Source organism: Leucoraja erinacea, chromosome 12, assembly GCF_028641065.1.
Source record: "Leucoraja erinacea ecotype New England chromosome 12, Leri_hhj_1, whole genome shotgun sequence".
In the NCBI taxonomy this organism is placed as follows: Eukaryota; Metazoa; Chordata; class Chondrichthyes; order Rajiformes; family Rajidae; genus Leucoraja; species Leucoraja erinaceus.
The window spans coordinates 1,156,591-1,173,123 of record NC_073388.1 but is presented as its reverse complement, the minus strand read 5'-3'; the positions used below and the strand labels follow the sequence as shown (position 1 = coordinate 1,173,123).

General features: G+C 49.6%; 1 protein-coding gene across 1 annotated transcript in view; it reads right to left on the bottom strand.

The window, feature by feature from the left end:
* LOC129701980 (dedicator of cytokinesis protein 11-like) overlaps positions 1-16,533 on the bottom strand; it is a 221,125-nt gene that overhangs the window by 125,172 nt on the left and 79,420 nt on the right. The window contains 7 exon segments of the mRNA XM_055643437.1: positions 1,241-1,312; positions 2,890-3,015; positions 4,779-4,848; positions 5,579-5,694; positions 8,379-8,468; positions 10,775-10,861; positions 16,089-16,210. Coding sequence (XP_055499412.1) covers positions 1,241-1,312; positions 2,890-3,015; positions 4,779-4,848; positions 5,579-5,694; positions 8,379-8,468; positions 10,775-10,861; positions 16,089-16,210 — 683 coding nt within the window.

Below are 16,533 nucleotides of genomic sequence, written 5' to 3'. Positions count from 1 at the left end.
AGGCCCAATCAGCAGTGTCACAGTCACAGAGTGGAAACAGGCCCTTCGGCCCAACTCACCCATGCCGACCAGCATGCCCCATCTACACTAGCCCCACTCACCCATATCCCTCTCAACCATTCCTATCCATGAACCTGTTTGACAGTCCCAGCCTCAACAACCTCCTCCGACAGCTCATTCCATACACCCACCACCCTCTGTGTATAAAGTTACCTCCTTAACCCTATGTCCTATGGCTCTTGATTGCCCACTCAGTAAAAGACTGTGTGCATTTACCCAATGTAATCCTTGCTGGATCTTGCACACCTTTATAAGATCACCCCTCATCCCCCTGCGCTCCATGGCCTAAAGTCCTAGCCTGGCCCAACCCTATAGCTCAGGCCTTCAAGTCCTGGCAACAAACGTGGCCTCACCCATGTCCTGCACATCTGCAAAGCGACCCCCCGACTTCAATGCTCACCACTCTGACTGATGAAGGCCAACGTGCCTCGAGCCTTATTGACCGCCATGTTGACCTGTGTCTAGCTGCAAGGAACTGTGTACCTGCACTCCTAGATCCCTCAGCTCTATAACACTGCCCGGAGCCCGACTATTCGCACAGGGACATCACACAGAGGTGGAACCGGACAGAGGAAGTGCGGAATGTAGCTGGTCACATGGTGAGTGTCGCTGGTCAACGTGCGGTGAGGAGTGGCACTGGAGTTTAGAAGGATGAGGGGGAATTTTATAGAAACATATAAAATTATTAAAGGACTGGACAAGCCAGATGCAGGAAAAATGTTCCCAATGTTGGGCGAGTCCAGAACCAGGGGCCACAGTCTTAGAATAAAGGGGAGGTCATTTAAGACTGAGGTGAGAAAAAAACTTTTTCACCCAGAGAGTTGTGAATTTATGGAATTCCCTGCCACAGAGGGCAGTGGAGGGCCAAGTCAATGGATGGATTTAAGAGAGAGTTAGATAGAGCTCTAGGGGCTGGTGGAGTCAAGGGATATGGGGAGAAGGCAGGCACGGGTTATTGATAGGGGACGATCAGCCACGATCACAATGAATGGCGGTGCTGGCTCGAAGGGCCGAATGGCCTCCTCCTACACCTATTTTCTATGTTTCCATGTTTGGTCACGGTGCAGTGAGGAGTGTCGCTGGTCACATGGTGCGGTGAGGCGTTGCATCGACACAGTGATGTCTTCAGCCACACAGAGCTGTTCTTCATTATCCCCAGCAACGAGGAACTCTGCCTTACCTTCATACTGTTCTTCGCAATCAAATGCAACACCATCGACTTGATCAACAGGTCAAAGAAAAACCACGAATGCTGGAAGATTAAACACAAAGAATCACTCAGCCACCCTTGCCCTCTCAGTACAGACCCGGTTTAAACAATGTCCTTCTGTGGCCTCTCCAGGTCTGCATGACTCACTGAGTATTACAGCACATGGCCCCAGATCACCGCCAATCCACCTTGATCTCCCCCCTCCCGAGTTCTTCTTGCTGACCTTCTACCTATTCCTCCCCTATCCCCCTCTTGAGCACAATAAACAAAACTGAACTGAAGAAGGGTCCCGACCCAAAACATCACCTATCCATGTTCTCCACAGATGCTGCCTGACCCGCTGGGTTACTCCAACACTCTGTGAAACGTCACCTACCCATGTTCTCCACAGATGCTGCCTGACCTGCTGAGTTACTAAATCCGGCACTCTGTGAAACGTCACCTATCCATGTTCTCCACAGATGCTGCCTGACCCGCTGAGTTACATAGAAACATAGAAACATAGAAAATAGGTGCAGGAGTAGGCCATTCGGCCCTTCGAGCCTGCACCACCATTCAATATGATCATGGCTGATCATCCAACTCAGTATCCCATCCCTGCCTTCTCTCCATACCCCCTGATCCCTTTAGCCACAATGGCCACATCTAACTCCCTCTTAAATATAGCCAATGAACTGTGACCTCAACTACCTTCTGTGGCAGAGAATTCCACAGATTCACCACTCTGGGTAAAACATGATTTTCTCATCTCGGTCCTAAAAGACTTCCCTCTTATCCTTAAACTGTGACCCCTTGTTCTGGACTTCCCCAACATGGGGAACAATCTTCCTGCATCTAGCCTGTCCAACCCCTTAAGAATTTTGTAAGTTTCTATAAGATCCCCCCTCAATCTGCTGAATTCCAGAGTGTACAAGCCAGGTCTATCCAGTCTTTCCTCATATGAAAGTCCTGCCATCCCAGGAATCAGTCTGGTGATCCTTCTCTGTACTCCCTCTATTTTCTATAAGATCCCCCCTCAATCTTCTAAATTCTAGCGCATACAAGAGTTACTCCAGCACTCTGTGAAACGTCACCTATCCATGTTCTCCACAGATGCTGCCTGACCCGCTGAGCTACTCCAGCACTCTGTGAAACGTCACCTATCCATGTTCTCCACAGATGCTGCCTGACCCACTGAGTTACTCCAGCATCTGTGTATATTTTAATCTTGTTCATTTGATGTTCATCAGTGATAGGAGAACTTGGCCCATCAAGTCTTCTCCGCCATTCAGTCATCGCTAATCTATCTTTCCTTCTCAACCCCATTTTCCTGCCTTCTCCACATAACCCCTGACACCTGTACTAATCAACAATCTATCTATCTCTGCCTTAATAATATCCACTGACTTGACCTCCACAGCCGTCTGCGGCAATGAATTCCACAGATTCACCACCCACTGACCAAAGAAATTCCTCCTCATCTCCTTCCTAAAGGAAGGTTCTATTATCCGGAGGCTGTGACCTCTGGTCCTAGGCTGTCACAGGAGTGGAACCATCCTCCCCACATCCAGTGTATGTTAGTTGCCTGCGAGTGAGAAGCTGGGAGCAGGCGGGTGGGTGGGTGATGGAGAGAGACTGACCTTCAGCAGCTTGTTGATAGTGAGGATGTCGGCCGATTGCTTGAGGATGATGTAGATGGATTTTGCCAGCTCTTCGTGCGTGGTCCTGTCACCCAGCGGCACGCACTGGTCCGTTCTGAAAACATACTGGGGAAGGGAACTAGTCAACCCAAGGCCACTCACTGCCTCTGCATCTCTCTCTGCTGCCACTCATCTGCTCCAACTCCACCTGCCCTTGCTCCTGCTTGTACAGGCCATGGACAACTACACGCTACAAGCACCTTCACTCTGCATTGTAGAGTCAACCTCTTCACACCCACAGCCCACAGATGACATCCCTGGTCAACTGTGTATCTTTAGTGGACAGGTGCAGGGATAGAGGGGGATTTGGGCCAAACATGGGCAGGTGGGAGTGGTGTAGATGGGGCATCTTGGTCGGCATGGGCAGGTTGGGACGAATGGTCTGTATGTCTCCATGACTTAATGACTACACAGAAACTGGTCTCTTGACCCAACTAATCACGTTGTTGTCTGTGGTCAATGCTGTGCTGTTGTCTATGGTCAACACTGACCTATTGGCTGTCCACGCCAGGGCGGAAACCGCTGTCAAAACATGGGGGGGGGGGGGGGGGGGGGGGGGGGGGGGGGGGAAAAAACACAATTTCTTGGTTGCCGCATGCGCACACCCGCTAGGCTTCGGCCGCGGGCCCCCTGTGGACGGTAACATCGGGAGCTGACCTGGTTGGTGACCGACTCTGAACTCCAGCAACAGCAGCCTCGTCCGCCCAGAACGTGGGGTTTGAATCGGCCCTTTTGCGGGGCCTTTCATCACCCGGCACAGCTTAAAACCGGCCGGCGTGGGTTTCAATATCGGGAGCCTCGATCGCCTCGATGCAGCAATTTGACCGCGGGGTCGTGGAAGATCCCGCGGCTGATTTTAAGCCGCGCAGAGCTGGGCCGGGCGATGAAAGGCCCCGCGAAACGGCCGATTCAAACTCCGCTCCATGACCTTTGCTCCACCAATCAGCGTGCTGAATCATCATGTCCCGCTCCCGCACTGCCTGCTGGCTGATGTCTCTCTCGTCCAATTGGTGCCCTCGATCAGCAGTCCCACCCCCACTGTCTCGCGGAAAGCGGGGATTTTTAATTTTTTTTTTTCACCGAATTTCAAAATCCAGATTACAAAACATGGGTGGATTGTCCACCACCTCTCAAAACATGGGAGGGTGGGCCCTCACCACCCCCCCCCAGGATTTCCGCCCATGCACACCTAACCTTCTGCACCTTTCACCCAGGTGGCTGGCACCATGGCACAGGTGGTAGTGTTGCTGCCAGTGCCCGAGACCAGGTAGAAGCGGCTGGTCCCGTGTGGATGACTATCTGACTATGGACGTCTAATCAGTTCAAGTCAAGGAATTTCAGCCGCGCACTAATTAATGTTCCCGATCTTGAATCTCTCCAGGTGCAACATAGAGACCATCCCACTGGGATTCATCATAGTTTGGGAACAGCTCTTCCCAAGGCTGGGAAAAACGGCAGGGATTTTTGGATGTAGCCCAGTCCATCACACAGACTAGTCTCCCCACCATCGATCCCATCTCCACTTCACGCTGCCTAGGGAAAGCAGCCGACAGAAACAAGGTCCACTCACCCCTGTCATTCCGTCTCCTCCCCTTGGCTCAGATACATGAAAGCTTCAATGCAAGTACCTGTGTTTCCAGCACAACCACCTGCTGGCTCCACTAGACACAGCATCATCTACCATGTGTTCAACAGAGAGGTCGACCTTTGCGTTAAACAGTGACATTGGCAACGCCAAGTGCAGTGACCACGATCACTGCTTCAACACGATCACAGCTTCCGTACAACTTCAGCCCAAGTAGATATATATTCTTAAAAAGTGTAACTACCTTTATATAAGATCGCAGAAGGTGGTCCAAGCCCTCCTCGTGACACTTCGATACCATGTGTATCATTACTCTGTAAAACAGACCGTGACAGCAAAGTGTTCATGTGATGAAAGAAGAAGCATCAATAAACAGCAGCCCCTTGTGTTTCCTGGCCCTCTCACTCAGTACAGGCCCCAAGTCGATTGTCTATAGGGTCCATAGGATCTATAACACAGGGCGGTTACTGGACTGGCAATCCAGAGACCAGTGTTCCCCTCCCAGCACAGAACAGAATTGACTGCATGCTGTTGTGATTCATACAACACTGCACAATATAATGTATCAGGGATTTCCGACATACCATTGCCCAGTCATCTCCATCACACACACACACACACACACACACACACACACACACACACACACACACACACACACACACACACACACACACACACACACACACACACACACACACCACACACACACCACACACACACACACACACACACACCCCAGTAATGTACATGGCTGCCTCTCATCTTTTATAATTGGCTCCAGCATCTTCCCCACCACCGATGTCAGGCTAACTGGTCTATAATTCCCCGTTTTCTCTCTCCCACCTTTCTTAATAAGTGGGATAACATTAGCTACCCTCCAATCCACAGGAAAACTGATCCTGAGTCTATAGAACACTGGAAAATTATCACCAATGCATCCACGATTTCTGGACCCTCACAATAGAATGTGACAATAAACTGAACTGAGCTGAAGGTGAGGTGGAAGAAAGGGTGTATATGAAAATGAAACGGATGAGGTACCTGATGGAATTGACAGCCACTTCGCTCTGGCTGGTCCTGGAGAGGATCTGGAGTAGCTGATTCAAGATGGTTGGCAGGAAGTTGACCATCACACACGTCTCCATGGCGTGCAAACACTGGAAACAAACAGAGTCACATCTCACTGTGAGCGTGTGCACCTCCAGGAGTTTAGGCTCGCTGCTCCAACTCACATTGGAACAGAGGGCACAGCCTCAGAATAGTTGAGGAGTTGAGTACAAGAGCAAAGTGGTCCTTCTGCAGTTGTACAGGGCCCTAGTGAGACCACACGTGGAGTATTGTGTACAGTTTTGGTCCCCTAATTTGAGGAAGGACATTCTTGCTATTGAGGGAGTGCAGCGCAGGTTTACCAGGTTAATTCCCGGGATGGCGGGACTGCCATATGCTGAGAGAATGGAGCAGCTGGGCTTGTACACTCTGGAGTTTAGAAGAATGAGAGGGGTTTCTCATAGAAACATATAAGATTGTTAAGGGCTTGGACACGCTAGAGGCAGGAAACATGTTCCCGATGTTGGGGGAGTCCAGAACCAGGGGGAACCTTCATAACTTTTGTACTATTTCACCGATTGGAACAAAACTTGCCTTGCAGCAGAAAATGGTGAGTCAGGTGGCAAAAAAATCATAGCGCTATGGGGAATGGTTTTAGCGCAAATGTAATTACAACGCAGACAGGAAGTGGTCAAGATGAGAGTTTTAGTAATACATATAGATAGAATGATGTTCATGGCATATTCTATTTTCACACAGTGATGGAGGCAGATACGATTGAATTTAAGAGACTTTTTATAGGCCCGTGGATATGTGGGGAATAGAGGAATATGGATTATGTGGAGGCAGATAAGTGATAGTCTTGGCAACATGTTTGGCACAGACAGTGTGGGCCAAAGGGCCTGTTGTTTGCTGCACAGTTCTATATTCCTTGTTGTATGTCCAAGCACTGTAATATCAGCTTAAGCCTGGCATTCAGCTGACTTCCTCGTTGCTCCCCACACAACCCTGTCCCACAGTATTGTCACTGGCTGTGAGATGTTGGCTGTGTGAAGTTTCAGAGGCCCATCGATTGCTGGAGTAACCCAGCGGGTCAGGCAGCATCTGTGGGGAACATGGATAGGTGACGTTTCACAGAGTGCTGGAGTAACTCAGCGGGTCAGGCAGCATCTGTGGAGAACATGGATAGGTGACGTTTCACAGAGTGCTGGAGTAACTCAGCGGGTGCAGCAGCATCTATGGAGCTAAGGAAATAGGTAACGTTTCGGGCCGAAACCCGGAAGGGTTTCGGCCCGAAACGGTGCCTATTTCCAGAAGGGCTTCGGCCCGAAACGTTGCCTATTTCCTTAGCTCCATAGATGCTGCTGCACCATAACTCAGCGGGTCAGGCAGCATCTGTGGAGAACATGGATAGGTGACGTTTCACAGAGTGCTGGAGTAACTCAGCAGGTCAGGCAGCATCTGTGGAGAACATGGATAGGTGACGTTTCACAGAGTGCTGGAGTAACTCAGCAGGTCAGGCACAGCATCAACGGAGGGAATGGACAGAGAACGTTTTGGGTGGGGGCTATCATATATTAAGAGACATTTGGGCAGTACATTTAGTTTAGTTTAGACTGGTACATGGATAAGATAGGACAGACTGAGAGGGATATGGGCGAAGCGTGGGAACAGAAAGCTCCCAGAACCCAGGCCATTGGTCACAACTGGAACTGGGTTGGATACCAACGAGCAAACGTGGGCTGAGGTTGGCTGGTATGTTTGTTGTAAACTGGCTCCTCGCTAAATCTCAATTTCCACTCCACATTTGGACAGAAACACAAGGCTAAGATTAGCTCGGCGAGATTAGCTTTAATGATCACAATCCTGATCCAAAAACAAGAGAGAAAGAATGGGGGAAAGAGAGAAAGAGAGCGAGAGAGCGAGAGAGAGGGAGAGAGGGAGCGAGAGAGAAAATTGAGAGACAAAGAGAGACAGAGAAACAGAGAGACAGAGAGACAGAGAGACAGAGAGACAGAGAGACAGAGACAGAGAGACAGAGACAGAGAGACAGAGATCAGAAGAATATTGAGTGCACATCACAACACTTTGAACTTAAAAGGGTAATATGATCTGTTCAAATTTGCATGTGCAAATATATGATATATAGAATAAATCTATAGGTTTTCAAATGACACTGTCCACAGATGGGGACTGTAGGTGTCATGGAGTCATGGGGAGAGAGAGGCCATTCTGCCCACAACATCCGTGCCAACCATTGTCACCAATCCTACATTAATCCCATTTTATTTTCCACACGTTCCCATCTGGTGCTCCCAGACTCCACCACTCACGTACACCAGGACCCATTCACAGTCAGATTCAGATTCAATTTTAATTGTCATTGTCAGTGTACAGTACAGAGACAACGAAATGCATTAGTGCACAGTGCACAATAGTGACCGACATGCACGTCTTTGGGATGTGTCAGGAAACTCACGTGGTCACAGGGAGCACGTGCAAACTCCACACAGCCGGCAGCCGAGGGCAGCATCGAACCTGGGTCTCTGTCACTGAGAGGCAGCTGCTCTACCTGCTGCAACACTGCGGACTATAATGGGGCCTCATCTGTCCGGGATTATACACGAGTTACGGAATAAATATCCTGCACAGTACACCATGCTGAGTTACTCCAGCACTTTGTGTCTTTGCCCCCCGTGCTACAAAAGCTTTTCACTGTACCTCGGCACACGTGACAACAGACTCAACTGGAAGATTCGCAGCTCACTCGCCACTAAAGGTTGCCAGCAATTACCTTCAAGTGTTTGACCAGGTCCGCCGTGATCTCCTGCCCTGGTGACTGGTTCATCTGGCAATGGTGGAAGAAACTGTGCAGGTACTGGTCCTGTGGACAAAGCACACATCACATGGGCAGCGGAGGTTAGTAGGGCTTGTGGCTGGAACTACAACACATATCATTCACCTCAACCATGCATCTTCTTCATTGCCTCCATTATCCTGTGCGTGCCTCTGACCAGCTGGTTGTGAGTTGGAGAGGCTTTCACTTGCAGATGTCACCTCCCATCTCTGGTGTCTCCCGGATATGTGTGAGAGGATTGGACCCTACTCCTCGTTTCCCTCTCCCCCTGACTCAGTCTGAAGAAGGGTCTCGACCCGAAACGTCACCCATTCCTGCTCTCCTGAGATGCTGCCTGTCCCGCTGAGTTGCTCCAGCGTTTTGTGTCTGTCTTTGGTTTGAACCAGCACCTGCAGTTCCTTTCTACACACCAGGTGCTACATTTGCTGGTGTACACACACCCCAGCTGAATTATAGACCAAGTAGGAAAGTCTGGAAACATTCAGCAGGTCAGGCAGCATATGTGGAAAGAATGTTGCCTGACCCGCTGAGTTACTCCAGCATATTGTGAGGAAGACAAAAATGCCGGAGAAACTCAGCGGGTGAGGCAGCATCTATGGAGTGAAGGATAAGGTGACGTTTCGGGTCGAGACCATTCTTCAGACTGATGTGGAGGTGAGGGGGGGCGGGAAGAATAAAGGAAGAGGCGGAGACAGTGGGCTGTGGGAGAGCTGGGAAGGGGAGGGGAAGGAGGGAGAAAGCAAGGACTACCTGAAATTGGAGAAGTCAATGTTCATACCGCTGGGGTGTAAACTACCCAAGCGAAATATGAGTTGCTGCTCCTCCAATTTGCGGTGGGACTCTCTCTGGCCATGGAGGAGGCCCAGGACAGAAAGGTTGGATTGGGAATGGGAGGGGGAGTTGAAGTGCTGAGCCACCGGGAGATCAGGTTGGTTATTGCGGACCGAGCGGAGGTGTTGGGCGAAGTGATCGGCAAGCCTACGCTTGGTCTCACCGATGTAGAGCAGTTGACACCGAGAGCAGCGGATACAGCAGATGAGGTTGGAGGAGATACAGGTGAACCTCTGCCTCACCTGGAAATACGGCTTGGGTCCTTGGATGGAGTCGAGGGGGAAGGTAAAGCGACAAGTGTATCATCTCCTCCTTGGATGGAGTTAAGGAGGAGATGATTCCTGCCATAAGTCTGTGGAGGTTTCTCATGTCTGTTACTCTGTGTCCATGTCAGCCCCTTTGCCCTGCCACGCCCAGCAATGGACTGGGCTGCCATCTTCAGTGCTGCTCAACACTCTGAGACATTGAGTCCTGGAGAGGGCAGCGTTTGGGGAGATATCCTCACCACCCCTGCATGTACAGAGGCAATGATCACACCACAGATTTACACTGACAGGAGATGGTCACTTGGTGATTGCCAGCCGCACCAACTCAAAGCCCACCCAACAATCTCTCCAGTGCTTTTGCCAATCTCCAATGCCAACTCTATATCACAGAGTCTGCTTCCACGCTGCTTCCGATAGAGTTGACATGTCATGGCAACTTTCAGGATCATAGATATATTCCTCTGCCCTTGTACCAGTTTACTCAACATCGGTTATCATTTGTCCTGTTAATAGAAGCAGTTTCTCTCCAAATAACAAAATTCATTAAGTGCAGGAAGGACCTGCAGATGCTGGTTTAAATCGAAGGTAGACACAAAATGCTGGAGTAACTGTGGGACAGGCAGCATCTCCGGAGAGAAGGAATGGGTGACATTTGGGGTTGTGGAGAGTCTTGACTTGAAACGTCACCCATTCCTTCTCTCCAGAGATGCTGCCTGTCCCGCAGAGTTACTCCAGCATTTGGTGTCTACCTTGTAATTCATTACACACTTCATTAAATCATTAGTTGCCCTTCTTCCATGCTCTAAAGACTGAAATGCCAGCCTTTCATCTTCCTGTTCCTCTCTGGAGCATGTTTGGTTCCTTCATCACTGGTCCCCTTTGGGAGGAGTCCTCTCCCCCATCTCTCAGGTATGGAGGTCCATTGGAAGCTGTTGCCCACAGGTGGACCAGGTCCACATCCATCCAGGTGACAAACTACAGCACCTGCCTCCGCTCCACCTTTGCTTTCTTGCTCCTCCAAAATATTCCAAATGGAATTTAAACTGGAGGTGGTGGAGGGAGGACTTAAGCCAGAAAGGGTTTTTGGGAAGAAAGAGCTACTGTAGTTGTATGTAGTTGTATCTGGTTGGGTAACTATGGTAGGGTGAAGATTATTCCATGCTTTCATTGTGCGGGGGGAAGAATGAACCTGGAGTTGTGTGACACTTGTGGGACCATCACGCTGGAGATACTTACCTCTGTGTAGATGGTGGACACCAAGAGGTTTCTCACTTTCAGCAAAGGCTTTCCCCCGTCGACCCATTTAATGTCCGGAGCTGCATGCTGCCAGGGGAGGAGGAGAAGTGGAGATAAATGTTCATACTGCAATTCACGACATTATTATGTGGATTAGTTTTCAGTGCAGGCTCTAGAATGGCCGGATACGAGCTTGTATTGAGTCATACAACATGCAAAGGCCACTCGGCCCATCCTGTCCCTGCCGACCAATGCGTACCCCTCCATATTGATCCCATTTTCCAGCACTTGGCTCTTGCCCACACCTCTACACATGTGATATTCAAACACTTATCTATTCACTAGGGTTTAAGGTGAGGGGGGAACAATTTAATAGGAACCGGCGAGGCAACTTTAAGGATTTTGATAAAATAGAGTGAATGCAGAGTCTTTTACCCAAGGTAGAGGAATCAAAAACCAGAGAGCAGAGGTTTAAGGTGAAAGGGGAAAGATTTAACATGAACTTGAGGGGCAATGTTTTCACACAGTGGGTGTATGGAACGAGCTGCCAGAGGAAGTAGTTGAGGCAGGTACTATAAAAGTATTTACATAGATACATAGACAATAGGTGCAGGAGTAGGCCATTCGGCCCTTCGAGCCAGCACCGCCATTCAATGTGATCATGGCTGATCATCCACAATCAGTACCCCGTTCCTGCCTTCTCCCCATATCCCCTTGATTCTGCTAGCCCTATGAGATACATTTGGACAGGTACATGGAACGGACAGGTTTAGAGGGATGGGCCAAAAGCAGGCCGTTGGGACTGGTGAAGAGGGGCTATCTTGGTCAGCAAGGGAAAGTTGGGCCGAAGGGCCTGTTTCCGTGCCGTTAGACTCTGCATCCACCGTTCTCTCCGGCAGTAATCCAGCTTCTCTCCACTCTCACCGTGTCAAAGGTTCTCCTTCCATCCCCTCTCAATCCCCTGCACCTTATTCCAAGTCTAGCTGTACCTGCCTCTGATGGGAACAGGTGTCTATCCACAGGTGAGTGATAGACTCATGATGGAGAGCGAGGAGGTGCAAGCCCAAGACCCAAACCCCCAGATGGCAGGTGGGCAGGAGGGGTGAGCAGGACTAGAACCTCCATTACCGAATGCAAGTGACCAACCAAGGCCACAAGGTACATGCGAGATCCTTCCGAGGATCTCAGTTCAGGTGCTCACTTCATTCCTGACATAACACAGGCATTATTGCAATGTTTAGACAGGTACATGGAAAGGACATAGAAACATAGAAAATAGGTGCAGGAGTAGGCCATTCGACCCTTCGAGCCTGCACCGCCATTCAACGTGACCATGGCTGATCATCCAAATCAGTATCCTGTACCTGCCTTCTCTCCATACCCCCTGAGCCCTTTAGCCACAAGGGCCACATCTAACTCCCTCTTAAATATAGCCAATGAACTGGCCTTAACTGCCTTCTGTGGCAGAGAATTCCACAGATTTACCACTCTCTGTGTGAAAAATGTTTTTCTCATCTCGGTCCTAAAAGATTTCCCCCTTATCCCTAAACTGGGACCCCTAGTTCTGGACTTCCCCAACATCGGGAACAATCTTCCTGCATCTAGCCTGTCCAACCCCTTAAGAATGTTGTAAGTTTCTATAAGATCCCCCCTCAATCTTCTAAATTCTAGCGAGTACAAACCGAGTCTATCCAGTCTTTCTTCATATGAAAGTCCTGCAATCCCAGGACTCAGTCTGGTGAACCTTCTCTGTATTCCCAGCTTTAGAGGGATATGGATCAAACACAGGCAGGTGGGACTAGTGTAGATGGGGCGTGTGCAAGTTGGGACGAAGGGCCTGTTTCTGCGTTGTGGCCAGCAATACTGAAGGTACTGTAGCTGGCTTGTGATGGGACCAGCTAACTCGCACTGTGACCAAGCAGTCAGCTCCAAGAGTTCACAACCACAAATAAACTCTGATGGTTCACAAACTATGAATGGGACAGGAGCCAAGTCTTGTGATTACAGTTTAGTAGCACACAGTTAAATGTTGACTTTCATTCCCAGTTGCATCTACAATGCCTGCGGTCTGAGGATAAATACAGGCCCCTGTTTAAACGCTGGCTTTGTGCGGCACGGTGGCGCAGCGGTAGAGTTGCTGCCTCACAGCACCAGAGACACGGGCTCAATCTTGAATACGGGTGCTGTCTGTAGGGAGTTTGCACGTTCTCCCCGTGACCGCGTGGGTTTTCTCCGAGATCCTTGGTTTCCTCCCACATAATTGTAAATTGTCCCTAGTGTGTGTGGGATAGCATTAGTGTGCGGGGATCGCTGGTCGGTGTGGACTTGGTGGGCCAAAGGGCCTGTATCCGAGCTGTATCTCTAAACTAAACGAGTCTGTGGCAGTGTCTGGCCCCACCAACACTGTACACTCACTGATGGTGACTTCATCAGCGCTTCCCTTCTGGAGAAGAGCTCGGCCAAGACGTCGACAGCCAGAGAGAGTTTGTGTCAGAAGCTTCAGCTGCCACAACTGAGCAGATCATTAATCTACACTGAGTGCCGGCAATCTCCAAGGACCATGGGGTTTCCACAAAAACATTCCTTTCCTGCTAAGGGCCATGTGTTGCCTTGGCTATCTCAACCCTTAACTTGTACAATCTCTCCTTCCCATCACGTGGCCAGCCACATTGTATATCCATCACTGAAGCCAAACACAGCGAGAATATCAAATCTCAAGGCGCTCAGCAGAGTCATTCATCTGAACTGAATTGAAGAAACATAGAAACATAGAAAATGTAGGCCATTCGGCCCTTCGAGCCTGCACCGCCATTCAATATGATCATGGCTGATCATCCAATTCAGTATCCCGTACCTGCCTTCTCTCCATACCCTCTGATCCCCTTAGCCACAAGGGCCACATCTAACTCCCTCTTAAATATAGCCAATAAACTGGCCTCGACTACCCTCTGTGGCAGAGAGTTCCAGAGATTCACCACTCTCTGTGTGAAAAAAGTTCTTCTCCTCTCGGTTTTAAAGGATTTCCCCCTTATCCTTAAGCTGTGACCCCTTGTCCTGGACTTCCCCAACATCGGGAACATCTTCCTGCATCTAGCCTGTCCAACCCCTTAAGAATTTTGTAAGTTTCTATAAGATCCCCTCTCAATCTCCTAAATTCTAGAGAGTATAAACCAAGTCTATCCAGTCTTTCTTCATAAGACAGTCCTGACATCCCAGGAATCAGTCTGGTGAACCTTCTCTGCACTCCCTCTATGGCAATAATGTCCTTCCTCAGATTTGGAGACCAAAACTGTATGCAATACTCCAGGTGTGGTCTCACCAAGACCCTGTACAACTGCAGTAGAACCTCCCTGCTCCTATACTCAAATCCTTTTGCTATGAAAGCTAACATACCATTCACTTTCTTCACTGCCTGCTGCACCTGCATGCCTACTTTCAATGACTGGTGTACCATGACACCCAGGTCTCGCTGCATCTCCCCTTTTCCTAGTCGGCCATCATTTAGATAATAATCTGCTTTCCTGTTTTTGCCACCAAAATGGATAACCTCACATTTATCCACATTATACTGCATCTGCCAAACATTTGCCCACTCACCCAGCCTATCCAAGTCACCTTGCAGTCTCCTAGCATCCTCCTCACAGCTAACACTGCCCCCCAGCTTAGTGTCATCCGCAAACTTGGAGATATTGCCTTAAATTCCCTCATCCAGATCATTAATATATATTGTAAATAGCTGGGGTACCCCACTAGTCACTGCCTGCCATTGTGAAAAGGACCCGTTTACTCCTACTCTTTGCTTCCTGTTTGCTAAACAGTTCTCTATCCACATCAATACGGAACCCCCAATGCCGTGTACTTTAAGTTTGTATACTAATCTCTTATGTTGGACCTTGTCGAAAGCCTTCTGGAAGTCCAGATACACCACATCCACTGGTTATCCCCTATCCCCGCTACTAGTTACATCCTCGAAAAATTCTATAAGATTCGTCAGACAAGATTTACCTTTCGTAAATCCAGATTTCGAATAATTTCGAAGAACCCAGCAACAGGTCACACCGAGTCCGTGCCGGCCACGGGACACTCGTTCACACCCGTTCACACTCGTTCTACATTACCCAACATTTTCACCCACTCCCGACACACCAGCAGCAACCCGCAAACCCGCGCATCTTTGCCATGAGGGAGGAAACCGGGTCACCCAGAGGAAACCCACGTGGTCACAGGGAGAATATGCAAACTCCACACAGACAGCAGGCAAGATCAGGATTGAACCAGGGTTCCTGGCGCTGTGAGGCAGCGTCACTACCCGCTGCGCTTCCGTGTTGCCTGGGTAGGGGTTAGGATGGCAGTCAAGTGTTACACAGCCCCTCAGCTTTCCCCCTTGCTAATAGCTTGGGCCATGAAGTAAATGTGATCAAGGGTTATATGGCACGGAGTGGCCAGCAAGGCTGCAATCTCCCTCTGACTGTCTCACAGGCATGTGTAGTCGCTGCTCGCTGGAAAGCCTCACAAGTAAACGGGAGAAGTTGTGATAGAACAGTAAAGCATAGGAACAGGCCCTTCGGCCCACAATATCTATGATGCCAAATGAAATTCATCCCATCAACCTGCATATGGTGATATCCCCCCAATCCCTGCCTGTTTGAACAGCCCCTCAATCACCACTATATCTGCCTCCAGCACCATGGTGGTGCAGTGGTAGAGTTGCTGCCTCACAGCGCCAGAGACCCGCGTTCAATCCTGACTACGGGTGCTGTCTGTGTGGAGTTTGTACGTTCTCCCCGTGACCTGCGTGGGTTTTCTCCAGGATCTCCGGTTTCCTCCCACACTACAAAGACGTACAGGTTTGCAGGTTAATTGGCTTGGTATCAATGTAAAATTGTCCCTAGTGTGTGTAGGATAGTGTAAGTGTGTGGGGATCGCTGGTCGGTGCGGGCTCGGTGGGCCGAAGGGCCTGTTTCTGAAGAGGTGGTGCTTCTCGTGGAGATGAACTAAACACTACCAGCAGTCTCCACACTCATGTGAAACACTTGGCCCACACATCTCCTTTCAACTTTGACCCTCTCACCTGAAAGCCACGTCCTGTGGTATTTGATATTTCCACCCTGAGAAAAGGGTCCTGTCTACCTGACCCTTTATAGCAATGCTGCCATCTATGTTCTGTTGTGCTGAAGCAAAGCAAGAATTTCATGTTCCTATCTGGGACACATGACAATAAATTCTCTTGAGCCTTGCTCTTAATGCTCTAAACATCTCCCTGGTCTCCCCTCAGCCTCCCAAGGGCCAGGTGGATAGATGATGGACATCTCACCTTCTTGCTGTCAGCGGTGTGCTGGCCCAGGTACCCTGGAGGAAGGTTGGTCGATACCGCTAGTTGCTGCTCCGACGTCACCACACGGCCATCCCTCAGCAGCGGCAGCCAAGCAAACCCAACTGAATGAGAGAGAGAGGAAGCAAGGCAGTCACTGGAAGCAGCACATTCACACATTGAATCCATGCCCCGTGTTTGGCCCATATCCCTGTGTCAAAGATCATCAATGATAGCAGCAGAATTAGTCCATTCGGCCCATCGAGTCTACACCACCATTCAATGATGGCTGATCTATCTCTCCCTCCCAACCCCATTCTCCTGCCTTTTCCCCATAACCCTGACACCCGTACTAATCAAAAATCTATTTATCTCTGCCTTAAAGATACCCATTGACTTGGCCTCCACAGCCTTCATAGAACATAGAAGTATCCAATTCAACCCATAT